We start from the raw sequence: 25,733 nt of genomic DNA, 5'->3' as shown, positions 1-25,733 counted from the left end.
AAATAAAATTCAACATTTCTAGGTGCTTATTACATGGATTCCTTTCTTTTTCATAGGTTCTGTCTGTCCTCTGTAGAAAGTCTCACACCATTTGGTACTGGAAATGGGGTTTTCCATAAAATGATCGCTTTCATTCCCCTTGTTAGAAAACTAATTCCAAAAATAAATAGAAATCATTTTGAACTTGAAAAGACCAAGGGTGTCTCAAATTTTCAACCAGTACTCTACTCTCTCCTCAGTTTCATTCCTTGATTGCATTACAAATTCTCATTTCATTCTGGGAACCAAACAATCGTATATTAAGATTTTCACCGTACTTGACTAGCAGACCAGTGGAAAAGGGCCTTGACTTGCAGACCAGAGGTCTCACGTTCGAATCTCTACAACATCATAGTTTTGTGTGTGTGAGAGAAATCCCCATCTCCTGTGGTTTTAGACTATCGCTTGTACTAAAAAAAAAAATTGTCACAAATTTGGCAGAAGCAGAACCATGTGGATACAAATAATATAGAAACAACTGATTGTACAACAAATGCATAACAACAAGCAGAACCCTTAGGAGGAAGAGCTACCTTGAATAAATAAAATACCACTGTTATCTACACCTATACAGACTGGAAGAGTTACCTAAAGAAAATGCGGCATTTACTGATCTACAGATTGCCAATATATTGATTCTACAGTATGCAACATTCTCGTGAATCTCAGGCGTCTTCACGAGACTCTGAGGGTTATGTTGTGAGGCAATCATCTTTGTAAATAATTTTCCATTTATGTACAGGGAGAATGGGTTGAAAGGATCAGACTGAGTTACTTCTTTTGGAAGAGTACCAGTAACAAGTATGCAATGCATCGAGAAACTATACCAGTAACGATGAGGAAGATTAAACTACGGTACCAATGATTGAGATCATAGCCAGTTTTCATAAGTGAACCACATCGTGTGATTAACCACACTCCAGAATACCTGAAAAAAAGGAAAAAAGAAAAAAGGAAAGCAAGAAGCATTATAATATCCACATTAAGAATGATGATGCACAATGATCTCGGTAAAAATGGTTATTTCAAACCTTTTAGCATTTGCTATGACAAAAGCTTCCAAAGCCCACTTAGTGTAGCACAAATCAGCTATTCTTGAAACAAATTTGTTCTCATTATAGTTTGCTATTAGAGTCAAAACGACTGGAAGAAGTACCGACCACTGCACAACAACAAAAGTGGCTTGTTGGAAGGAAGAAGAAAACAAGCATACAGACACATAAAAACATTCATTTTACAAAGCTAAGCATTTCTCAATGTGGAAAAAATTCTTACCAGTTGGGCTGGACCAGGTGCCAGGTAGATAGCCAGGGCATAAGCTATACCAGTCACGCAGTAAACCAGACAAAGCAAAACGATGAAATTATCTATGACGGATGATCTTGGGTTGTTGAAGAAATAGAACATTGAGAGATACACTAGAGGCTTAATGATTGTATTGAAATTATCAATTGTATCCCTCGACAGAAAGTAAGCCAAGCTACTCATGCCAGAAGAGCTCTCTCTCCAGTAGTGCAATTTATCCAGTCCAAATGTTCTCAAAGCTGCAATCTTGCACAGGAGAGCTGAAATGGAAACAAATTAGGACGGGTGAGAAGTAAATCACGTCTTAGAAAAAGCTATGATTGGAGGACACGAACATGAGTGTAGAAATTTGACATGAATGTTTGCCAACCACGTCAATTTCCCAAAATACATGAGGACGTGCCACACAATATAGGATAATATTCTTTTGACTGGCAGTCAAACTGTCAATTTAGAATCGTACGCCCAAAACAAAATCCACTTGATCAATGGTTCAAATTCACAGTTTAACTTCCTTCCAAGCAATTTTTAATAACTTAAACCGAAAACTAGATATAAGTCCCTCGTACATACTATTGTTTAGTAACAGTTCTTTTTCTTTTGGATTAGGTCCTTTGACCAATTGACCAAGTCAAGCACATCCCTTAAATGCCTTAATTTTCTCAAATTTGTATTTTTTGTTTCTCTCATTCTAATATTACACCTAACATTATTTGAGAGATATAAATCCCAAAATTTCTTTGGTTTTAAGTTGTAGGAGTCCCACGTCCCACAATTTCATGTATAATTTTTTTTTTAAATGGATACCACTAGTCCCGAACAGGATTTCTGTCCATTATTCTCACGTGACCTGCATGGTGCAACTGAGCATCTTTTTGGGGGCAATTTCAGCAACTCACCTGCATTTGGCCTTTCATCTATCACAACATAGATCTTTTCTGTATTTGTTGAAGTGAATATCAAGTGTCATGCAGTTCAACCGGTGAGCAACAACAACGTACCCCTATACTCCTCCACCTTCCATAGCCAAAGGTGAGTTGCGAAAATTGTGCCTAAAAGGTGCTCATATGCACGTCAGATGATAAAAAATGATAGGGAAGGATAATGCCCAGGACTAATGCCACTCATTTACGAAACAATAATGCACGAAACATTCTAAGATTTTAAATAAGTACTTATGTTCAATAAGTTCAGGGACTATTCCTCTATGTTACTCAATAATTTAATCTAAATTGGGCTTGTTCCAATAACATCTAAAAGAGCCAAGCTGAATCATGAAACATCCAAGACCATAAGTGATAGAATCACAGTTTAAGGAAGCAAAGTATAATTAAGGGAAAAAATCTACTTACAAACTGCTATGACAGTGTATGTATAACCAATTGCACCAAAGGTTTCATCGCTCACTTTGGCAAGTGTTCCTAAGCAGACTCCGGCAATCAATAAAATCAGAAAATCTACAGCTTGGGTCCTAGCTTCTCGTAACCGCTGCTTACCACCCCTATAAAGCCATTCATAAACAAATTAGGCTGAATCATTTAAAAGTAACAATCTTAAAGGAACTCAGCTGTTGCAAATTTTGTGCAATAGACTTTGCTTAGTGCAGAGTGTAACAGTCACACTGTGTGACGGTGAGCAATGCCTTACTTTGGATAATTAAGTAAAAGCCTTAACAGATAAACATATTGATATCTTCTCAACATCTTGATCATTACAAGCATAATAAGCATGTTTGTGCAACAGTGCAAAAAATTAACCCCGCCCATTCTTCCTGGTCACACAATAGAAGAGGCGAATGAAGAATATGCCCCAAGGTTTTGACGTTTCTTGCATGATAAAACACAATACATGATACAACACTCATCATATCCATATGGTTGATTATGTCCAGAAAATTAGGAATTTTTTGTGAAACCAAAATGCTAGAGAAGGAATACCCACCTCCCAAGGAAGTATCTATATTGCTGGAACACGCCAGGGGTAATCCGCTCAGATAAGTCGCTTGACTTCAAGAATTTATGTTGTAAAGTGTCCTTATTCACCTCAACATGACACTTGACATCCTGCCAAAAGTCTCCAGCAAAGGACTGTCCATCAGATCCAGCATTTGGAGTACCTCCTCCATGAGCTGAATTTTCGCCTGCAGATGCAGCCATTCCATCAGAACTCTGAAGCATGTCCATAGGAACGGGGTACCCATTGTGAAGCATCCATCTAACAGGTAGTTGCTTATAGGTCACCCCAGAGCTTGTGCTTGGTTTTACTATGCCTTCCAAAATGTCAATGAAATAGTCTGGAGGGTTGACACGCTCAGGGACAGTAATCCCAAGGGTAGCAAAGTACTCTTCAACTTTCTTCACTGATCCATGATACACCGTAAGTCCACCTTTAGCCAGAAGGATCAAATCATCAAACATCTTGAACAATGTGTAGCTGAAGCACCCAAAAAGTAGAATTAGCAAAAGAAACTACTTTAAAAAAATGACTTCATTTCCAGTGAAGCCATCTATTAATTTGCCTTTCCCACAATTTAGGTACTTTTCTAGTACTTGCTACAAGTTAAATTACCTAGGTTGGTGGACAACCATGCAAATGTTAACTCCTTCAAGAGCCTCACGTCTAAGAGCTCTCAGCAACAAATTAGAAGAAGAACTATCCAAACCTGATGTGGGTTCATCTAAAATTAGAAGTGATGGTTCCATGACCATTTCCAGCCCAACATTTACTCGCTTTCTTTGACCTCCAGAGATTCCTCGCCTCTCCACCGTTCCAACCAGGGAATCCCGCACTGCCTGCAGGCCCAAGGATTCAATAACTCTTTCAACGACTAAGACCTTTTCTGGTTTAGGCAGATCAGCAGAGAGTCTACAATAACCAAAATGCAGAAGATGAGGATGGTAGAAGAACTGATATCAGTACCAGTATTTGATCAAGGAGGTAAAAAAAAGAGATAATAGGAAAAAAGGGAACAACAGAAAAGATTAGAACAGTCCAGAACCTATCACAGTGTCTTTGAAGTTGCCTATTTAAGTGGCTATGCATACCTAAATTCTACTGTATAACACTCCTCCAAATGAACAAAGCTGTTCTACACATATGTGATCATATTTCAAATGTCCAGAAGCAATGAATCAACGAAGATGCAGGTTGGACAAATTTTATGAAAGAATGCAGACTCCAAAAAGTTCATGATTTCAGCAAAGACAGATTTTCCAGAGATGAGGTAAAGGAAAGAGGGGTAAATCAGGTAAGAAAGAACTATAAGTGGCTAATTCCCAAATATACATGTCAAGTTCTTTTTCCAGTCCTAGAGCACCAAGTGTGACTTCGAAGATTATTTGACTTCTAATATTTTCTTAATACAAATGGACCTAAAAAGAGGACTTAAGAGTCCACATTGTTGGATGCAAAGATTGTTGCTTCCACAGATTGAAGTTGTGAATCTTAGGGGTAATTGGCGAATCAAACAGAAACCAATATTTGCCCACACATATACATCCCAGTTGGTAATATGTTCACAATATCATTTTGGAAGCAGTACACTTGGAATGTTAAGGTTTTGAACCCAGAACCTCTTTCAACAAGAACTGTGATACCATGTTATACAACCATTGGATCCAAAGTTTAAGCTGTTAGAGAATGGACCAACAATGTTAATGAAGCTAACCACAAATACTCAAACTACAGATACCTGAAGTTTGGAACTAAATGTGGATACCTGCATCTTGCGCTGAACCAGAGATTCTCTTCTACTGTCAAATTTCCATGCACAATATCATCTTGTGGCACAAAGCCAATGATTTTCTTGTATGAGTGGATGGATTCCATCTTTCCATTTACAAGTATCATACCACTCATGGTGCATCCCCTAATTTTTCCAGCCAAAGCAGAAAGAAATGTTGTTTTTCCAGCTCCAGATGGACCCATGACAGCTGAAACCCTCCCGGGTGATATTTTCCCAGTCACGCACCTCATAAGATGTTTGTTTTTTCCTTTCAATGTGAGGGTTAGATCTTTAAAAGCAACCTCAATTGGAGGCCTCTTACTGATTTCAACATCACCAGCCATTTGTATAACCCCAGAGAAGGTTAAGTTTTCATTCTGCTCTTGTAATGCCTTTTCCTTCTCAATTTGACCATATGCATACTTGAAAATTTGGCTCTGAGTATGCAACTGCTTACCTTTTGGTGCTTTTGTTTGCTTTTTAATATTTTTATCTCCTATCTCTAGATTGAAACCTTCAGGACTATTTGGATCTTCCTCGATTGCATGTATCATTTGTGTGAGGCTGCTTTTGTCTTTTTTCTTTCCTTTAGATGTTCCAGCTGATTGCTCATTGGGTGGCATAGGTGGCAAGGCAGCATCTGTTCCAGGTTTAGCTTGTCCCAGTCCTTTCAGCTGGTCTGAATGCCTGGTAGATTTTCTGCGAGAAAATGTACGTGAAAACTGTGATGACAGTCCAACTGCATGCTTCTTAGCAATGTCTTTTGCAGATTGCCATTTTTCACGTGCTTGTGCAGTTTCTCTTACACTTTGAACTGCTTTTTCCCTGGATTTTGCTTGTCTTTTCTCTCGGGTGGCGAGAACTTGGTCAGAACAATTATATATAATGAGAAGGATGAAAATTAATCCAGCCTGCATTGACAAGTGAAGGTTCATCAATACAGACAGATGGTTGATGGTTGCATATGAAATTAGTTCAAAAAGCACAGCATGGACAGTATTTTCTTTTCTTTTATATAAATTGCTTTTCAAAAACACTGGAAAGTATATGTGATGTGCTGTTAAGCCTTTGATAAATATAGTTATTGACACATAAAAATAATCCCACATTTTTCCAAGGCAACTAGAAGGGCGCTAAAGTACTCCATGAATAGTTCATTCTATAAATTTAAATGAACATGATCATAATTGTGGTCCTGGAAGCTTACATTATTCACTATTTAAATTTTAAATAATGAAGTAAGACCACTCACAAAAAGCAGGATACCGTATGCAGTAATATTTTGATTTTCTGATTGTGACTTACAAGTTGCCATCCGGAAACACTCTGCAAGTTCAACAAGGGTCATTATCATAGACTCACTAGAATCAAAAGCAAAGATAAAGTAATTAGACTCCAAACTCAAAACGAATAGATGCATTCTTAAAGATATACTATTGTAGATTACAGAAACAGTATCTGACATCAAACAAAACAATAATTGAAGCAATATTATTAACCTAAAAACAAATATCTTGCCACAAGCAAATTCAAGGTTCACAATAGTAATTTCAAACTGGGACCATGGTTATTGTCAAAAGACCCACAAAAGCATGCAAAATAAACAGCAAAATATCCAAGTAACAAGCAAAGACAGAGAGATATGCAACGTGGTTAGGTAAACTTTCCTTCTTCCACATGAGAGGAGTTTGAAGTCCACTAGGAACCAAGAAATTATTAGGATTCTCTTGTTCCCCTTACAATGTTGCACATCCTCACATGTTCTCTTTGGTGTCTTCTCATACCCGTGCAACCCTTGGTTCTTGTACTCTTTAGTACAACCAATATCCCTAAGAGTTGGCCCTCTTTTAGTCATGCACTGTCTTGGTTCCTCTGGTTACAATTTGGATGAATTAATTATTTGAGGATTATGTCTACGATAATCACCTTGCCATAATCAACACCATGAACTAGCACCCCCACTGGAAACACCTTTTGTAAATTTTCCATACCAGTGGCCTTGAGAGTTTCCAAATATATTTATAAATTATACTTAACAAAGCACTTCTAATATCTTTATCCCTACGATTTTTTACATTTTGAGCTCTTTTTTCTGTAGATGTTTTGTCCTCTGATTTGTACTCTTTCTCTTTTATTAATAACTTTGGTTTCTTAGCACCAAATAAAAACTGTACCCCAAATTGACTCATCTGATGTAACTACTCTTAACCTTGTTAGCTGATTATACGACCAGATGTGTTCCAAGGGGCATCACAGTTGGAAAACTTTTGACAATGCCAATGGAAGAAACATTGCTGCTTCATCACCTGACACAATCATGACCCTGTGCCTCTTGATTAATACAAATACCATGCATACTTCTGGTTCACTTCACCTAGTATTGTATCTGAGTTTTATGCTCACATTGACAAGGTGTTCTGTCAGTACTAACCCCTTGAATTACAGAAATAACCAGATATGCAGATTTCCGCCACATTTCACTTAAAATATGTAGCAAACACTAAGCCATTGGCAAGAAGCTTATGAAACCATGGACACTAATTTTCATAAAGATCTTGATACATGAGAATAGAGAGAAAAAAATTGCTCTGACAGGAGTTTCAAAATAGATATTAAATTTGTATATATATAGCCTACGAACTTCTAATATTTGAATTTCCAATGTTAGGGTTAGCAATTATGTCTTCTTTCATGGATGAACAAGACGCACCGACTATACCATTATTGACTTGTTGGACTTCCTGATGGACTAATTGGCTGTTATTCTACAACTATTATCAAATTTAGGGACTAAGTTTCAGGTTGCTGTTCTCATAATTAACATCCCCTGACTTAGTTTTTTTAACAACTAGTGAAACAAAATGAGATTCAGGTATCCATTATTCTATTACATGGGTGGAAAGAGAAACTTACCTTCCTGAGATGTGGAACCTTGCCTGCAATAATGTCTGCAATGGGCAGAAACTGTGGCATAAGTATACAAAAAGTGAACTGCTGAGATGGTTTTTCTCTGTTGTTTAACAAATTTATAAGAAAAAAACTAAAAGAAGAAAATAAGGAATCAGATGACCATCATGCATTTCATCAAATGATAATGATTATTAAGGGTAATGTTCTCATGCCAGATTTATGTAGCCATATTATGAATCTAATCAATGATCTAGATTCACCGTCTGGAAAGTAAGAGAACATTACCCGAAAATAAGAAACCCAGGTTTTGACAAGAAGTGTAAAAACATGCAGCAATGAAGAAATAAGGTCACTATTTGCAAAATGTAAGGACAAGTGCTAAAAGCTCTGGGATAATTATCAATACCCACTACTGCAAGGAATTTTTTGGATGGTAGACGGACAATATGATCCACCCGAACAGAATACCTCTTTACTACTCGAGAAATCAGCCCACTTATCTGCTCCTCCACAAGTATGGTTTGGCTTCCCAGGAGGTAGCTGATAACTGTATCTGTAGAATATTTCTGCTGATAAATATTAATGTATGCTAACCATAAGGAAAGATGGAGATGAAAGAATTTAAAAGGAAAAATGCAAAAGTTAAGAAAAGATTATGAACTTACGGCTCGCATGTACCAGTTTCATTATTGAGTTTTGCAAATGGACAGTAAGCACCCTTTGGGCAAGCTTCATAGATAAGATGAGAAAAGGTAACAAAGAAAATGAAGTCAGGTACACTCAACTGTTCCGATGACGTATATCGGATGCTTTTTTCTATATTGTCTATAATATGCAATACTGGTCAAGATTTATAAATGATCAAATAGCAATACGCCACATTATGAGAAAAAAATAACCAAAAAAAATCAAGATATAGAATTCATTTTATTAGAACATTATGGCTTCTTTGAAAAGAAAGAATCAAGCAACACGTAATGACCATCCTATGAAAGACTGGGATCTCGCAAATGTTCAGTTTTTAACCAGAAACTAATTACACCTTTTAAAATTGGCTCCTCACGCCATATGCCACCTTACATGTTGGGAAATGAGATCTTACAGATGGAATGCATATTGATGATCAAAAGTTTTTATAGATGACCAAGATGACACAAAAGTCAGACAAGGTAAGTCATGTGGTTTTAATTTTGATAAGAGTAACCTTTTGGTATATATCCGTTACCAATCTTAATCAAGTCTCCAATTTCTGTCAATTGGTATAACGGGGCATCCACGTGTGAGTCACATGTAAAGGTATTAGGATCATTTCGCATTCATTTCACTGCTTGGGTCTCCATGATTTATTGAAATGTACGCGGAATGACAGTAATACTCATGCACAGACAACCGAAATCAGAGATCTGACAAAGATTAGTAACAGATAAGATAAACCAGATGAATCCGTTGTCATTTTAGGCAAATAATATGGATACAAGTCAATGGAAGCTAGGTAGATGTTACATAAGAAGCAACAAGAAATCAAGAATCACAAAAAAAAAGTATGAAACACTAGTTATCCTAAAAACACAGAGGTTTGAAGTACTTACGGAGCATGCAAGTAAGGCCATGTGGGCAGAAGAAACCCTCACAACAAGGTGCACAGTCATTACTTCTGACAGGCACATAGGATCGATTTTTCGGGTCAACTTTCTCAGAAGAACCACACGCCCACCCAGGCTCACATCCAGAAACCCACGATGACAGATTGCAGTTCTTGTTCGGTTTCAAGTAACTGGTTTTCTCGGAGTGCAATAAACCTTCAGAATACAGCTGGATTTCTGCAGCTGTGCACAATCGGCCCAAAACCTCTCCAATCGATCCACCTTAAAATATCATGAAAAATGAAACTAAATGAATTGGTTATTCATTATCACCAGCAGGGTCTATAACGTGAACCTTGTTCATTAATAATTTTTGTTACCAAGTCACTGTTTCCTATAAGTGTAAGAATGACGCAAAAAAAGTACGAGCCTTTTTCTTTTTCTTTTCTCTTTTATCAATGAGGGAGATGACATTCGAATTTGGGCCTCTTCCAACATAATAATTTTTGAGACAAAGGTGACACGTACCTGCCATTTTCTTAGCGCAGTTGGAAATGAACCTTGAATCTTTTGAGAAATTGAAAGCCCCATCCCAGTCCTCGTCTCTGTAGTAAAAACAAAATACACACATTTTCACTCTACCAAATCAAAAATAATATTTTTTTTTTAAAGAAAGAGGGAGGGAGAGAGAAGTAAACTGACATGTCGACGATGCAGAAGCCAAATTTACTCTGGAGTTCGTCTTTGAAGACAGGGGTGAGACTGGAATAGCGGCTCAAGACGAGCTCGGTGGCGAGATCATAGCTTGCCGTGTCCTGCCCAGCAATTCGGGGCAGAGGTAAGCTGAAGAAGCTGAAGAAAAGGATAACAGAGAAAACCCTAACAGAGAGATCTTTGAGTTGCTCTCTGTCTCTGCTGATCATATCGACCGTCGTGCTAAGCCTCCGAACGAAGAAGACGATTGAATTGATATACGAAATGTATATATCGATTCGATTTCAGATTACGATCGTTTGAAAGAGACGACGAGGTGGTACTGTATGTGGAGAAAGGGATTGGGAATGCGGTAGAAGAAAGTGAAAGGGGTGGGCGGGGATGGTGTGAGGCCATGAGAAACAGAGAGCGTGAGGCGTTTTGGAGGCTTTGCTTGTTTTTCGGAGCAAAGAAATGGCGGGGAGAAAGAGTTGGCGAAGGCAAAGGGAGGGAGAGAAGGGGAGAGAGAGAGAGAGCATTTGTTTGTATTGGACTTTAGACGTGACAAGTGCACTATTCTGCCATGTCAGCTGGGATTGTTTGGAGTGATGGGTGGTCAAGGTCAAATCAAAGTTGGTCGTGATTCAACCCACGGCCCATGAGTCTATTTGGTTATAAAGAATGCTAGCAACTTTCTCTTTAAGAGCAAGTCCACCCATAAAGGCTAAGGCAAGGCAAGGACTGCCACTATTCATGTGAATAGTGGCAGCCTTGCCTTAGTTGGTTCCACCCTTGGAAGGCTAGGGCTAGGGCAAGGGCAAGGAAAAAAAAAAGATTATGCAACAAAATATAAAAAATTTAGAAAGTGAATAAAATTGTTATGTATTTATAGGGAAAACATCCATAATATTTTGGTTTTTTTTATAAAAAAAAAAAAAATTGAATTTTTTTTGCTCGCTGACGTCAGCGCCTTCGGGCTTGAGCCCAGGCAAGATTTGCCCGTGGGCTTGCCCAGGCTGGTGGGTCCCATGCCTTGCCCGAGCTTGTTCTCTACCGCTGGAGTCGAATTGGGCTTGCCCGAGCAGCCTTTTGCCCGGTTTTGCACCAACGCTGGACTTGCTCTAAGAGCAACTCCACCCATTTGTCCCTTGCCATGGCAAGGGGGAGCTAGATTTGCCCTTGCAAATAGTATTGTGTGTTTCCATCCGTTGTCATGGCAAAGGGCAATTACTATTCATTTTTTTATTTTTTTTCACAAATTTGTTTATCTAAACAATTAATTTGGATAATATTTTCGAATAAGATTTTTGGGTTCGTATGTGTCAATATTTATTATAAAATTCATATCTCAATCGGATAAAATTTTGGTATTTATAGAAAAAAAAAATCAGTAATTTTTTTTCATTTTTTTATTGCACAAAAATTGTCTGCCGTTGAATTGGAGAAAAAAATCTGATCGGAGAGCCCAGAGCGCGACACGTGGACTTTTAGCGGCATTGTAGCACGTAGCACTGTAGCGTGTGTGCACTGTAGCGGTACTGTAGCGCTGACGTCAGCACCAAAACGAGGGCTAGAGCTCGGGCCAACCTTGCCCTTGGGCCAACCCAGGTTGCTGGGTCCCAATCATGTTGGAATTAAACTCAAATTTCCATTCTTCAAAATACAACTATTCATGTATTTTCAGGATTCACAATTTTTTTCCTCCAACCTTACAGACTCATAATTTGAGTCCGTTTAAAAATGATTAACCCCTAAATTTTTTTTTCTTGTTAATTTTTCTTGACATTATTTTTGTTTCAACATTCGTGATTTAATTTTCTAAACATTTTAACATAAAAAAATTAAAATTTCAAAACATAATAGAATTTCACTTAAAAATAAAAACAAGTACAACACCATACGAATGCTTGGAATAAATTATAAAAGTGATTGTGTGATTTTAATGAATTATGTGGTTTATCATTGAATTTAAAAAAATAAACGACAATCATAAATAAAGATAAATGATAATTATAAATAAAAGGGAGAAAATATAACAAAGGTAGAAAGGAAAACAAAGGGATAATTATAAAATATAGCTGTTGGAATTATAAATAATTATAAATAAAAAAATAAATATAAATATATATTTTTTTTTTTAAAAGCACAACACAACTTTTAAAAAGGGAGATTCACTAATATACCAAATATATGAGCCCTAATTATAAAAATACCCCATATGAAATGGACTTTAGAAACACACCCAAAACTCATTTATAACATAACAAAAAGACTTTTAACTTCTTTTAAATTACAAAACTACCATTGATTTCTCAAAACAAGCTCAATCCCAAAACATATAAACAAGCCCAAAATACTCAATAGGACATCAAAGTAATTTAATAATCAAAATTAAATTCAATATGGCCAATTGTCATTTTTTGGGTTTTTTTTAGGTTTGTTTATAGAAATTAAATGGTGTGGGGTTTATTTATAATTTTAGTGCTAAGAAGGGGTATTTGACTAAATATCTCATTTTAAAAATATAGCCATTGTTGGTATCAACTTGCACAAGCCAACATTTCACACGGGGCCAGCTGTTGATGGCCAGACAGCAAACATTTCATGTGGGGCCCAACTTACTTTGGTCTTCATGTGGACTTCCAAGCCAGGAAAAAAAAAAACAGAGTTTGGGCCCAGTTAAAATACTAGTCTAGGCAATACTTGGACTGGAATTCCACCCAACATTTGAGATTTCTCAAATTTCCACCCCCCAAAATACATGGGTTGGAAAATATTTTTGAACTCAAAACTCATAATTTGGGTTTCCACCCTTTGGGTTGGAGATGGCCTAACCTTCTCTTTTTGATCTTCTCTCTTTTACTCATGACAAGTGTCACTTCTCTCTCACTTAAACCAATATTTTAATTACACAAAAGAATATTAATTGTATTTCCGTTTTTGCCGTTTTTTATTGCTTAAAATAATAAACAATAAAAAAAAGGATTCTTCAATCACCCGAACTCGCCCTCGCCCCACCTCTTCCTCCTCCTCCTTCGAGAAAACCCAACAGTCAACACCACAACGATCACACCCACAACTCATCTCTCCTTCTCCCACCGGCGCAACCACCCCCACCTTCCACCCCAACCACTAATTTCATTTTCCCACCCCAACCCCAACTCCTCCCCCACTGGTGAAAACCCAACAGTCACATCCATTTTCCATCCCACCCATGTTTGATATATTTTTATTTATTTTACAATACATCCTTCTTCACACGTCTCTGCACAAAAATATGAATATGATGATTTTGTCATCTTTTCATTTTGTTCTTTTGCAAAAACCCAAATTTCATGGAGGATGGTGGGTTAGAACCAATACATAGAGATTGGGGAGAGGGTGGGGGTCAGTGTGGTGAGAAATTACAGGGAGGGTGGGTGGGGTATGAGGGCAGGGACGATGAAGAAGGGAGGAAGGGACGGTGGGGTCTTCCAATGGTTTTGAATTTGGGTTAAGGGGAGGACCTGGAAATTTTTTTCTTCTGTAAAAGAAGCGGGCTCACAAAGACTCAAGAGGTGCATGTGGAGTTTGTTGACTTTGCCAAAACAAAGGAGTCAGTTTGCTTAATCAATGGAGTCCGAGTGTGAGGATGGGTCTGGGTAGAGTGGTGGGTTATGAAGATGGGTCTTGCGCATGTGAGATAGAGATTGTGATAGTAGGAGAGAGTAATAAAATGGTTAAAAAAAAATTTTGAATAAAAATATTCAATAAGGGTAAATTTAGAAAAAGAAAAGTTAGCTTGTTTTAAATGGAAGGAATGTGACATGTCATGAGAAAAATGGAGAATGTCCAAAAGAGAAGGTTAGAGAGAAGGTTGCTAGCATTCCCCATTGGGTTATAGCTTGGCTTGATGGGCATCTCCTCCACACCAGAAAAACTTGTGTGAAACATGAATAACACTTGTTTTGCTATCTCACGCCAATTATGATATCCCATGTGGAAAAGTTATAACGCGTAGCATAATGTGATTAGCTAGGGGGAGTAGTTGATCTAATTCCAATTCCTTATTCCCATAGAAGAAATTCTTTTGACACAAGCGATATTGGGGGAGGGGGATGTTAACAAGAGAGAAATAGAGAGAGAATTAAGAAGAAGATGAACTTTTTTGTATTATTTCTCATATAACTATACAATTACAGAGAGTTAAGCTTTATAGCTTGTTCAACTTTATAAGGCTCTAACTGATTATAATAGCTTAGTGACTAATTCCATAACATCAGTCGATAAGTGTCACTTGTCACAATCCTAGTTCTACATACTCTAACAGAGGATTCAAACACGTGACCTCTTGTGCAATTCATACAAAAGCTACAAGCCCGTTACTATACAAGCCCCTTACTATGGAAATCAATTAAAATCCATAAACCCTATAACTTTTTTGAAATAAAATTCATAATCTAATTAATATCAAATGGGATGATTCATCATTGAGTTATTTACACTAACACTCCTTGAGGTTTTCGGAGTTTTAAAAAAAAACCATGAGGTTTCAAAAATTACACGAACACCCCATGATGTTTAATTTTGTCTAAAAATTGATGATTTTATATAAATAATTTATCCAAATGACAAAGTTAGTCTTTGAGATTAGATTGCAAATACATTCATTGACGTTAATTTTGTCATTTGCATAAGTTTTCTTTTATAAAATCATCATATTTTGAACGAACAATCAATGAAAAGGTGTTTTATGAAAACAATTTGAAATCCTAAGGCGTGTTCATGAAAGTTTTGAAACATCATGAGATTTTCTGAAAACATTGAAACCCTCAAGGATGTTAGTGTAAATAACTGTTCATCATTTCCTACAGTAGTAATCCATTTCGTTTGAGGTGTTCAAATCTCATGTGGTTGATTAATCAACAAAGAAAAAACAAAAAAGTCCAAAGTTTTATGTTTTAAAGAGCTATCACTGTCAGTCTGCGTTTTTGTGGGCTGAACATGGCGACAGAAACACTGAACAAAGCCTCGTGACGTCCGTCACTTACCAATTTGGCCCTTTGCGACGTCGTCAGTCTCAGTCCTCATATTCCCTTTCACTGTTCCCCACCTTTTCTCTCTTCGCTTCTCTTTCTGCGGCGTCTCGGTCCCGCCTTTCGATAATATCTGGTCCATATACATACAAGTATTTTTATCAATTCTCATTTCATAAATAAACACAATTATTGTCTCTCTCTCTCTCTCTCTTCTCTCTCTCTTTATTTTTATTTTTTCTTTTCCATTTCAACCTAAAAAATTCCAATAATTATAATACTTCGAAACTCGTTGCTTTCTGTCTCCATCGGCCACACAACTTGATCCGAGAATGATCCAAGGTGAAACATTTGCTCTGCGTCCCTCCTTTAATGTTTTCTTAGAAAAATAAGATTTGATGATTTAGTTTATCAGATTAATGAGTTTGCTTGGTTACCCAGAAAATGTGCGACAAAAGTAGGAAATGGCATTTGTGTTTATTAAAAGTAGGCTGTGAATGATGCCCAAATGTGGAACCTTTCTTGTTTCTAGTTTCTAGTTTCATCAATAACTTTCAGGATTATTATTTGTTTAAAGTTTGATTTTTTTTTGGGGGCAATAAATGATGGAAACTGCTTTGTTCTTTCTTTTGAGGGCATTCTGTTTTTTCTATCACATATATTTTTTTCTTCCTGGTGCTAATGGGTTGCAGTACCTGCAGGTTAAAGATGCTGTGCTATGTTTCTTTCAGAGCAAGTAGGCTTTTTTATATGCAGTTTTGGGCTCACAATTGAATTTCTGGTGCTTTAAGTGGCAACATTGACTGTAGACTGTAGTAATTAATTTGTGTTATTGGCACTTAGTAGGGATATACATAGCAAATGCTTACATACGAGCAAGACCCGGATGTTATTCGGTGGGGTCTCGAGCTCTTTGATGGTGATCCGTATTCTAATTGTGGGACTTATGGGACTGTTAACCAAGATGATGCTAATTATTATCAAGGGCTGTATTTTAAGCAAGATGTGTATGACACTGATTGTAGAAATGTAGAATATGATGAACTTTTTGCTCATGCTCTTCAAGAAGAATTATCACTACTTGCAATAGAGGAAGAGCCTGGAGCTTCACCTGAAGAAGTGGAACATTTGCAATTATCTGTATTCCCACAAGATTGGTTGCAGCAATCTATTGGAAATTATGGCTCTGGTAAATGTTAAATGGAGATTTTTGTATTATTTTCTTTTGGTCTTTTTGGCTTTGGAAAGTTGGATGCTTTGCTTTAGGTGGTTGTGTATGTTATGTTTGCAATTTGTAGGTCAGGAGAGTGGCCAGGAAGAGAAAGATGATGTAGGGCCTTCTAGTTCATGTTCTAGCCCAGATGAAAAGTCATACTATGAGGATGAATGGTCGTACTCCCTAGAGGTGACGGGAGAGTGCACTTTTGATGGAGAAGTAGGAAAAAGGCTGAATCAGATGGTTCCCGTTCCTGTAAGTGCAGCATTATTCGTCAGAGTTATGACCTTAAAAAATTGCATCAAAATGTTTAGTTTTTATCTCTCTTGATTGGGTTTGTAGACCTTTTCTCTGCTTTTCCTTTATATATCGTTGATATATGAAGCTAGGTATCTTTTTGGTTTTTTAATGGATAACTTTGTGCATGTGGACTATAATTGAGGACTGGAGATAGCATGCTTGTACTGCAGGATCTCTTAATTTTTGTTGCAAGCTATCAAATGTTGAAAAATGCCCAATGACACATGTTGCTAGTGTTTAATTTTTATTTTCTCCTTCTTTCTCTCCTGGAATAAGAGTGATTCCCTATGTGGATAAATGTGTGATACTGTAATTTCCTAATGAGCTTAACAAACAATTAGTCATGGTAGATGGTGGTCGGCAGAGTCGGAGATCTCTATGCTAATTTTGGCTTCTTGACAACAATGTTCTGTAGTTTATACTTTTATGTTCCTTGCTCGTTTTGTGCAGCATGTTCCTAAAATTAATGGTGATATACCATCGGTAGATGAAGCAACTTTAGATCATCAAAGGCTTCTGGACAGGTGTTGTTTTTGCTGCTCTCTGTGGAATGTTTTCTAGAATATCTCCCCCATCTTTGCACTACATTCACTCATAAGAAGTTCTGTGTTTACTAATTTTCTGCTGCGAGAGAAAAAAAAAATTATATTCCTAGGGTTGTGGCAACATTTAGAATAACAGCTTATGGGAGTAACAAGTTATGAAACTAATAATGGATACTGAAGTCACAATTGGGACAAAATAGAGGGAACCCAAAAAAATTTAGCTTGTTCATTTTCACTTTTTAATAAATCAAAATGTAACATTAAGAAAGCATGATTTTTTCTTGAAATTGATTTGACTTCTGTTTCCTATTGTTTACGCATATTTCTTGTTACAAATTAACCTAGCTTGGGAGAGGCATTTTTTAAATCAAGATCCAAGCATTACTTGATCACATAAAAGTGTAAAAAAAAAAAAAAAGTAACTTGTGATGTAATAGTGAAACCATGACATATTATGGACTTAATGAAGTGGTGCCAAACCCAGCCTAGATATGAATATGATGCCAGAAATGGTTTGCTTCTGTAGGTTGCAGTTATATGGGTTGATTGAGCGTAAGGTCCAAGGAGATGGTAACTGTCAGGTTAACTTCTTTCACTCGGAGCAAACCCGTTGGTGTGTCTTTGGTCATGGTGTTATGATGTCTTATCTTTAAGGTCACAAAAGCCTCATTAGATGAGTAACTACTCCAAAATATAAGTATCACATGATAATATTTAAGAAATTTTAATTCCTTAATTAACTTCCATTAGGGGAGAGGTGTGATTGTTTCCTCCAGACTGAAGATTTGCTTTCAGCATCTGTAGCTTCATGGACGTCTTATTTGTCAAAAATCAGATGGCCTACATCTTTTATCTTGTCGAAAAATTAATTATCTTAATACGTTCTGTTTTGCTATGGATATGATATCTATCATGATTCTAGTTTCAGGACTTAGAGCTTTCTCAATTTTATTATCATCATTGTCGTTGTCATTATGAATCTATGATGACCATTAGTGTTATCATTATTTTTAAAAGGGGTTGGATGATGAAGCACAATTATTTGTCTGCAGTAAATTACGTAGTGACAAATGATACCATATGTGAGTCTGTGTAACTAAAGTCCCACATTATGCTTAGAACTTATGAATCTATCACATATACTGTTTTATAATACATTTATGCCTCCACTATGTTTAACGTACACAAAACTCTTAGCTATAATTTCAAATTGTATTATATGAATTTCAAATATAACTTGTATAAAACTCTTTTGTAGCTGAATCGGGTTGGTTGTAAATAATGTGACATTATGTGACCGAGCTGTTATTCAGTTTTCTACATTTTTGGAATTTGTGCAATTTCTGAACCCAAAAGTTTTACCACTTTGAAAATAAAAGCACATTTGTTTGATCAAGCAAGCGAACAAACAAACAAACAAACAAATAATGCATAGTCGTTGGGCAAGGAACAGTGCTTGTGTTTTTTAAAGGTACTATTGGTTATTTGTTCAGCCACTGACTGCCCTGTACATGTGGAAGCTGGCTTTTCTATTATGGTGCTTAACGTAATTTATGCATGTGTTTGTATTGTAATATTCTCAGTTTCGCGCTCTATCAGATCAATTTTATCGATCGCCTGAGCACCACGAATTTGTGAGACAACAAATTGTGAATCAGGTTGGGTGTCTTTATTCTCTATCAGTTTGGCATACTAGTCTTTTAACTATGACTTTGAGTTTTACTGGTATTATTGTTTGTGGACTTTTGTTTTGTTTCTCATTGCTGCAATGTCTTGAATGATCAGCTTAAGTCGTACCCAGAGATATATGAGGGATATGTTCCCATGGCTTATGGTGACTATATGGAGAAGGTGTCCAAGTATTCATCTAGTCCTTTAGTTGGATTCATTATTTTCTTTTTCGGTAAAATTTGACTGTGCTTTAATAATCGTGTTTAAAATAGGAGTGGCGAATGGGGTGATCATGTTACTTTACAGGCTGCTGCTGATTCGGTATGCTTTAAAAACTTCACTTTGTTTTCTCATAATTATTGTAAATTTTTCTTCTGCCTTTTGTTTTATGCTAAAATTCACAGTTAATGTTACTTTAATCATATCGCTTCATCTTGCCAAATAGCTTTTCCAATTTAATTTTGCTACTGGTATTTGAATTTAGTAGCCAAGAGATAAAGAGAATACTTGACAACGGAGAAAAGTTGGCTCATATGCGTCATAGAGGTTTTAATTGGTATTGGATAGCTATTAAAATGAATCTTGTGCAAAGTAACAATTCTAATAGTAATACATAAGGATGTGATATGTGCAAATTCAGCATCTACACAGCAAACAATACTTTCAATTAGTTAAGGTTGACCGGTAAAAGCTACTATTTTGTCTAACTTGTTAGGTAGTGTAGCATATTCCATTTAGGGCGTGTTTTCTGGATAATTAACTTCCACTCTAGTTGTCGATGTTACACTCTGTTCAATGTTCTAATTCCATTAAAACTGCGGTTATACTATACTTGGGTTATGCTGAGTTTGATGGATCATATTTTACCAAAATAACATTATTAGACTTGTGAATCAATTGTCCAAGAAGTTCAAACCTCTTTTTTGTGACTCATCTTTTAGCTCACTTGGAGTATACAATAATAACACATGTTAATGATTTATGGCAGTATGGAGTTAAAATTTTTGTCATAACATCTTTCAAGGACACCTGCTACATTGAAATTCTTCCTAATGTCGAAAGGTCGAAGCGAGGTAAGTTAGTTATTGCTTTGAAGTTCCTCCCCTATTTTTTTTACTCGTATGCCCTTAATCTGGTGGTATATCTTTATTCACGTAGAAGAGCATGTTGTTCTTGGTAGTATGAGAAAACTTTCTGTGGTCTATGAAGCAAGAGGTACTAACAAGTCTGCAGAATTAACTATAAATTTGCAGTGTATAGATATAGTTACCAGGCTGGTTGTATCAATCTCGTAGGTTTTCTTCCCATGATGAAGATAAGAAGGAAAACTCAGGTTTTAGTGTTGTATTTGGTTCAATTTACATTTGAACTGTAACAAAAATTTGAAGACTATGTTCTTTCCATTTGTTATGAGATACTTATTCCAATTTTTCCAAATAACTAAAGAGCTAAAGCATTTTCCGGTGCACCTATCCACTTTTAGAGCCCAACCCAATTCAGTTTTTGAACTCAATATATGTTTAACTTTCTAAAGGCCTAATTGATTTAAGCTCATGATTTCAGAACCCATTAGAACGTAGTACATTTAGTTTTTAATTTCTTCATCCCAAACCATTTTCTTTCAACTTCCAATGTTGCATGAGTGGTTTTCTAAGCACTTAAATCAGTTCAGGTTACGGTGGTGTAATGCTGAAAATAGCCCTTTTCTTGCTTAACCTTGATATCCCCTTTATGTGTTGAATCGTTGGATAAATTTTATATTGTGCAGTAATTTGTTTGAGCTTTTGGGCAGAGGTGCACTACAACTCAATATATTCTGAAGGAGGTAAGTCTTGATATATCTTAGTTTTGAACATTTACCATTGCATTTACTTTTTTGATCAAGAAAATATAATAACTGCATACATTGGTTGGATGCGTTTTGGTATCAGCTTCCAATCAAAATATATGAATTTTATTTACTAGGATTTTCAGTTTATATTCATAAGGAAGGGAAGAATGGGTTGAGAAGCTAAAAGAATCACTCAATATTGCGTCGCACTTTAATTTGGTGATCAAAGTTAATTTGGATTGGGCTAAACTGAAGATATGGTTTGGTTCCTTATTGGCTTTTAAAGTCTTCTGAGAACCCTTAACGCAGATTTTGAAATTTCTTAATTGCGTTGCAGCAACAAGGGGACTTGAGTGCCTGTATTACCATTCCCAAAACTACTCACCCCACCCACCATTTAAAGTTTCTTTTTAATGACAATCATAAACTTCTAAACTACCTAAAATACATGGTAAACATAAAATAAACCAACCCTACCACCCTGCAATGCAGTGCCTCTTGGTGAGTGTGCTGCCATGGATGGTGGCAATGGACTGAGTGATATATGATGACAGCATTAACATTGACTATGTGGTGGTAGCCATTTTCTTTTTAGTCTGTGGCACTATTTTAATAACGTGATACATGTATGGTTCAAATCCAGATGCACTCACATTTGAGACGAAGAAGAAGAAGAAGAGGAGGTCACCAAATAAATACCAATGACTGATGGTAGTGACAGACTTTGCTCCTATATTGCTTGTCTATCTATATCCTCTTGGAAGAATATTTGATACTCTTTCTAATGTTTTTGCAGGGTTCGCTTTTTGTGTGGACTTTGAGGACAGATACCATACCAATGCATAAATGCTGCTATGTACATGTCTTTCAATGGAAATTCTCTGGCACACTCATAAATAAAGTGTTTTGCAATTAACATGCAAGACCTTTTACCAGTCTATTAATCGTTGCTGACTTGTTTGGAGTTCTTTGGCTTCCATTTCTCTCCAGAATAGTCTATATTTGTGCAGAGTTATTCTGGGCTTGAGCATGCAAGTTTTTGTAGTTGCATGATTCTGGATGGCATTATGAATTTTTTGAAAATCCACGATACCAGTACTTTCAGAATTGAGTGGAAAGGAAGAAAATTTCTTCAGAATATGAAATGGTGGACTGTGCTCTCAACCCCATATTTTAATGTTGGCCTGTGTTAGTTGAAACTTTAATATGCTTTCAGTAAGCTTTATTTGTTGTATTTCATAAGGGGTTAGCCTTCTTGTCGATGTACTGGAGTCCCCTTGTGCAGCATTATGGGACACTAAGGAGTTAATGAGAGAGATTTGGGATAGGAGAAGGTGCACATTCTATAATGTCGATGAGTTTCGTTATATACTCGTACATCACTTAGGTATTCGCTACGCCCAAATGTTATCTTGCATGACAATTTGGTAGTATAAGATACTTGCATTGTTGGAATGTGAGTCTTAACTGTTGATTAGGTCCATTTTTGTTGGAATGTTATGTTCATCAAGAAATATGATTATTTGCTTATATGAATTGATTTTGTACTTGTCTTGATATAGTTTTAAGATCAGAAATTCCAAATAGACACTATGTACTCCACTATGTTTCATAATCATCATGATAATTATTGACGAGCGTTTTAGTATATGAGTGTGAGAAAGCAAAGGTCTCCTTGAATAGATTCCTTTCTCTCTATTTCATGATCATTGGACATTGTTAAAACGGTAATTGCTCTAAACAAAAGATTTTTCTTTTGGGTAAGCATAATCAATAATTACATGACCTGTCCTAAAATATTACATTGGTTTTTAGGGTACATTTGTAAGAATATATATAATATATGGTTTGGATTCATTAAAGATTTTATGTTAAGGATTGATTAAGGACTTCTAATCTCAATCATTGGATTGCCAACATATCTAATATATGGCTAAGATTAGAACTCTTTAAATAATCCTTAACAAAACTCCTTATTGGAGAATTTACCCTTAATTTGGATGGAAATTTGGATGAAATTTGAAAAGAATTGACAGTAGGCCTTGAATTGGCTATTTTTAAAAGGTTTGTCCTTATTTTACCCAAAAAATTGATTATGGGGCAAATTGACACTATCTAAATAATTTAGGGGGTAAAACCGCAGAAAACTCAAGTATATATAATAATTTTATCTAGTTTTTTTTGGTCAAGAATAATTTTATCTAGTTGGGTCCTTCTTGAAGTAACATTCACAATGTAATGCCCCATCACTCTACTCAAAGCTATGTACTTTCATCACATAACATTTTCTTGAAACCTAGAATAACGATGGGTTTAGAATATAGTAAACTAATGTTACTAAGCTGTCAAAATTGAAACGATAGCGATAGACTAGCAAATTGGAGTAAAGCACATGGTACTAAAGTATAATTGACTCGTATATATCACCGGTTTCATTTTTATTTTATTTTTTGCATCTTTCTTTAAGGAACCAACACAATGTGAATGTAATGCCTCGTGACTCACTCAAAGCTATATACTTTTATTAAAGAACAAACAATGCCTTACCCTATCAACTGTACATAAAGGTATAGTAATCTAATGTTGTATTGAAAATAAAATTTTCTAAAATTGAACTCATATATACATAAATTCTCATATCTGCAGGACAACATGTATTCTCTACTATCCTCCTGCTTTTCTCCATCTTGACATCCGCATGATAATAACGCGCACACATCAAAATGAGAGAATAACTATTATATAGTAAGTCTCATTCTATTTATGTATTAGACATAACAATCTTTACTAATAAGGATTTAAGAGATAGAGTTTTTAAGTTTGGGTTTTAATATCTATGAATCAAATTTTGTTTTGGATTTGGCCAAAGAGGAGGCTCAGATTCATTAGCCCTATCTAAATTAGAAAGGTAAAATACAATTTTAGCCATTTTGTTTAAAAGCCTGGCCAAAATCAGATCTCATCCTTCCCCTCTCTCTCGACTGGAAAACAGGGCAGCCACATTCCCAATTTCATAGCGACTTTCTGTCGCCGTAACGACCTTATCTTGTCATCGTTCCTTCACAAAAGTTGCTCGCCATCACCTCCTCTATCATCTGCCCAAAATACCAGACCCAAACAGCAGGCCTTCGTGGCCAATTTTGGCTGGAACAGTCCAGCAGCTGCGGCCTGCCGTAAACCCAATTTCACGGCAACTTTCCATCGCTGTAACCACCTTTTCTCGCCATCGTTCCTTCACGAAAGTTGCTCGCCATCACCTTCTCTATCATCTCCCCAAAATACCCAACCCAAATAGTCGGAGTTCATGGGCAATTTTGGCTGGAACAGTCCAGCAGTTGTGGGACTGTAGCACCACAATATCCAAGTCGTTGTCTAGTGAAGTGTCGCCGCCATCATTGGTGCTGTTCGGCTCGTCTAGGTCAATCAACTCCTCTCTCTCATTTCTTCTTCTCCTTCGATTCAGTTCAGCATCCAATCAATTTTACCATGGAAAAAACCAAACAAACAAGAACGTGGATTGCAGTTTCTGTTTCCGTTTTAGTGCCCGTTTGGTATTGCTTATTTGGGGTGATGAGTGATTTTTTAAAAAATTTGGGAAGCCCAATCCGTTTAGTAAACTATGAGAAAATCACTTATTGTTAAAAATTGCTGTGATAGAAAGCTATTTGGGAAAGCAGCTAATAAGGTGGTTTCATTTTCTGATTATACAGGAATCAGTTTCAAAGAGGTGTTGGATTTAATGATTATGCAGCAATTATTTTTTGATTATACGGGAATCCATACCAACAACACTTCTAACAAAAAGTTTACCAAACGCCAAACTGTGTTATCTCACAGCTGATTTCTCTCACAGCAAATCTAACATCGATTATTTTCACAGCATATCAATGCCAAACTGGCCCTTAGTACTTTCATCATGGTTTAGCATTTTGGTTCCTCACTTATTAATATGTTTATTTTTTCCCCATACTCAGCAATGTAGTTTTGTTTCTATTAAATTAGTTTCTTTTTTTGTTGCTGTTTTTTGCATTTTGCATTTTTTTGTTTTTGTTTACATCATTGATATCTACATTGTTTTTGTTTTAAAATATCACTGAAATATGAGAACTTTTATTTTTTATAGAAACTGCAGTGCATTTTTCGATATTCTTCTTCTATTATAGTATTCATATGTTTTGATGTGAAGCTCAGTTTTTCTGCTATTGAGGTATGTATATTCTTGATCAAATTGTTATTTGAATTTTCTAGTTATTTTTCGGTTTTGATAAGTTGAATTTTCAAATCTTTGAAGTAGTTTTTGTTTTTACTTTGGCTTTTTTGATTAGATTTGATAGTGCTTGAGAAGAATCAATAGAAATAGATAAAGCAGAATATTGAAGCATTCTTTGCACAACGGTATTTGTTAGATGCCCTAACCTTTGATGCCAAATAAAGATGTTGACATGTTGTCCAAGATATGCAACTACAGCTGAAGAAATAGAAGAAACACCTCAAGATCTTTGAGAAGTAGAAAGAGGAATGGGATATAAACCTTGATTACTTTTGCCTTGAAGAAGAATTGCCTTGGTTATCTTGTCCTGTATATAGAAGCAAGAGACGTCAAATGTTATAAAACAATTATTGTCTTTACACAGTTGATGGATGGATACAAGATTTGCTTTGAGCTTAGGAACATGCAAAACAAATGGGAGATGCAGTGAAGTAGATTGGGCACAAGAGATAGTAGCAGTGCCAAGATTCTGAATAGTCAAACCTGCCCTATTGCCAACAGTAACATTCTCATCAACATCACAAGGAGTCACATGATCTAATTGAGATGAATTGCCAACCATATGATGGGAAGCACCACTGTCTGCAATCCAGACATGCTCAGGAGAGAAAGAAGTCTAAGTAGTCATAGC

The 25,733-nt window shown here is 36.2% G+C and overlaps 2 protein-coding genes across 10 annotated transcripts; one reads left to right on the top strand and one right to left on the bottom strand.

The window, feature by feature from the left end:
- Nucleotides 1–481: 481 nt before the first annotated feature.
- Nucleotides 482–10,793, bottom strand: LOC110755465 (ABC transporter G family member 28). 8 transcript variants are annotated; one of them, XM_088255162.1, is made up of 14 exons: nucleotides 10,264–10,792; nucleotides 10,090–10,166; nucleotides 9,568–9,843; nucleotides 8,644–8,707; nucleotides 8,389–8,531; nucleotides 7,982–8,016; nucleotides 6,374–6,394; nucleotides 5,063–5,979; nucleotides 3,913–4,209; nucleotides 3,286–3,777; nucleotides 2,697–2,845; nucleotides 1,315–1,604; nucleotides 1,071–1,201; nucleotides 482–967 (listed from the first exon to the last, which is right to left on the bottom strand). In XM_088255162.1, exons 1-14 carry the CDS (start codon nucleotides 10,482–10,484, stop codon nucleotides 811–813), a joined length of 3,270 nt encoding a protein of 1,089 aa, XP_088111288.1. In that variant the 5' UTR covers nucleotides 10,485–10,792; the 3' UTR covers nucleotides 482–810. The 8 variants fall into 8 exon arrangements, 7 of the variants coding, with proteins under 7 accessions (XP_088111288.1, XP_021812365.1, XP_088111290.1 ...); XM_021956673.2 differs by having other exon boundaries at nucleotides 6,321–6,394; nucleotides 8,385–8,531; nucleotides 10,264–10,791; XR_002526493.2 differs by lacking the exons at nucleotides 482–967; nucleotides 1,071–1,201 and adding an exon at nucleotides 2,244–2,396 and having other exon boundaries at nucleotides 1,466–1,604; nucleotides 6,321–6,394; nucleotides 8,385–8,531; nucleotides 10,264–10,793.
- A 4,459-nt stretch (nucleotides 10,794–15,252) lies between these two features.
- Nucleotides 15,253–22,389, top strand: LOC110755441 (OVARIAN TUMOR DOMAIN-containing deubiquitinating enzyme 12-like). 2 transcript variants are annotated; one of them, XM_021956638.2, is made up of 13 exons: nucleotides 15,253–15,611; nucleotides 15,971–16,005; nucleotides 16,116–16,458; nucleotides 16,568–16,740; nucleotides 17,236–17,309; nucleotides 17,857–17,911; nucleotides 18,914–18,988; nucleotides 19,116–19,189; nucleotides 19,274–19,322; nucleotides 19,990–20,074; nucleotides 20,770–20,826; nucleotides 21,476–21,543; nucleotides 21,629–22,389. In XM_021956638.2, exons 3-12 carry the CDS (start codon nucleotides 16,131–16,133, stop codon nucleotides 21,535–21,537), a joined length of 1,032 nt encoding a protein of 343 aa, XP_021812330.1. In that variant the 5' UTR covers nucleotides 15,253–15,611; nucleotides 15,971–16,005; nucleotides 16,116–16,130; the 3' UTR covers nucleotides 21,538–21,543; nucleotides 21,629–22,389. The 2 variants fall into 2 exon arrangements, with proteins under 2 accessions (XP_021812330.1, XP_021812329.1); XM_021956637.2 differs by having other exon boundaries at nucleotides 15,254–15,611; nucleotides 15,971–16,458.
- Nucleotides 22,390–25,733: the final 3,344 nt, after the last annotated feature.

Source organism: Prunus avium, chromosome 6 (genome assembly GCF_965620075.1).
Source record: "Prunus avium chromosome 6, drPruAviu1.hap1.1, whole genome shotgun sequence".
Taxonomy (NCBI): Eukaryota; Viridiplantae; Streptophyta; class Magnoliopsida; order Rosales; family Rosaceae; genus Prunus; species Prunus avium.
Note: the sequence above shows the minus strand (reverse complement) of the source record. Positions and strands in the feature narration are given on the sequence as shown.

Excerpts from the sequence above, each read along its gene's own strand:
- LOC110755465 (XM_021956673.2), bottom strand. The coding sequence starts at position 10,484 with ATGATCAGCAGAGACAGAGAGCAACTCAAAGATCTCTCTGTTAGGGTT. Across the intron at positions 5,980-6,320 it reads CATACGGTATCCTGCTTTTT|GCTGGATTAATTTTCATCCT; the intron begins GTGAGTGGTCTT and ends TTGTCAATGCAG. Across the intron at positions 1,605-2,696 it reads ATACACTGTCATAGCAGTTT|CTCTCCTGTGCAAGATTGCA; the intron begins GTAAGTAGATTT and ends TTTCCATTTCAG.
- LOC110755441 (XM_021956638.2), top strand. The coding sequence starts at position 16,131 with ATGCTTACATACGAGCAAGACCCGGATGTTATTCGGTGGGGTCTCGAG. Across the intron at positions 19,323-19,989 it reads TACAGGCTGCTGCTGATTCG|TATGGAGTTAAAATTTTTGT; the intron begins GTATGCTTTAAA and ends GATTTATGGCAG. Across the intron at positions 20,075-20,769 it reads TGTCGAAAGGTCGAAGCGAG|TAATTTGTTTGAGCTTTTGG; the intron begins GTAAGTTAGTTA and ends TATATTGTGCAG.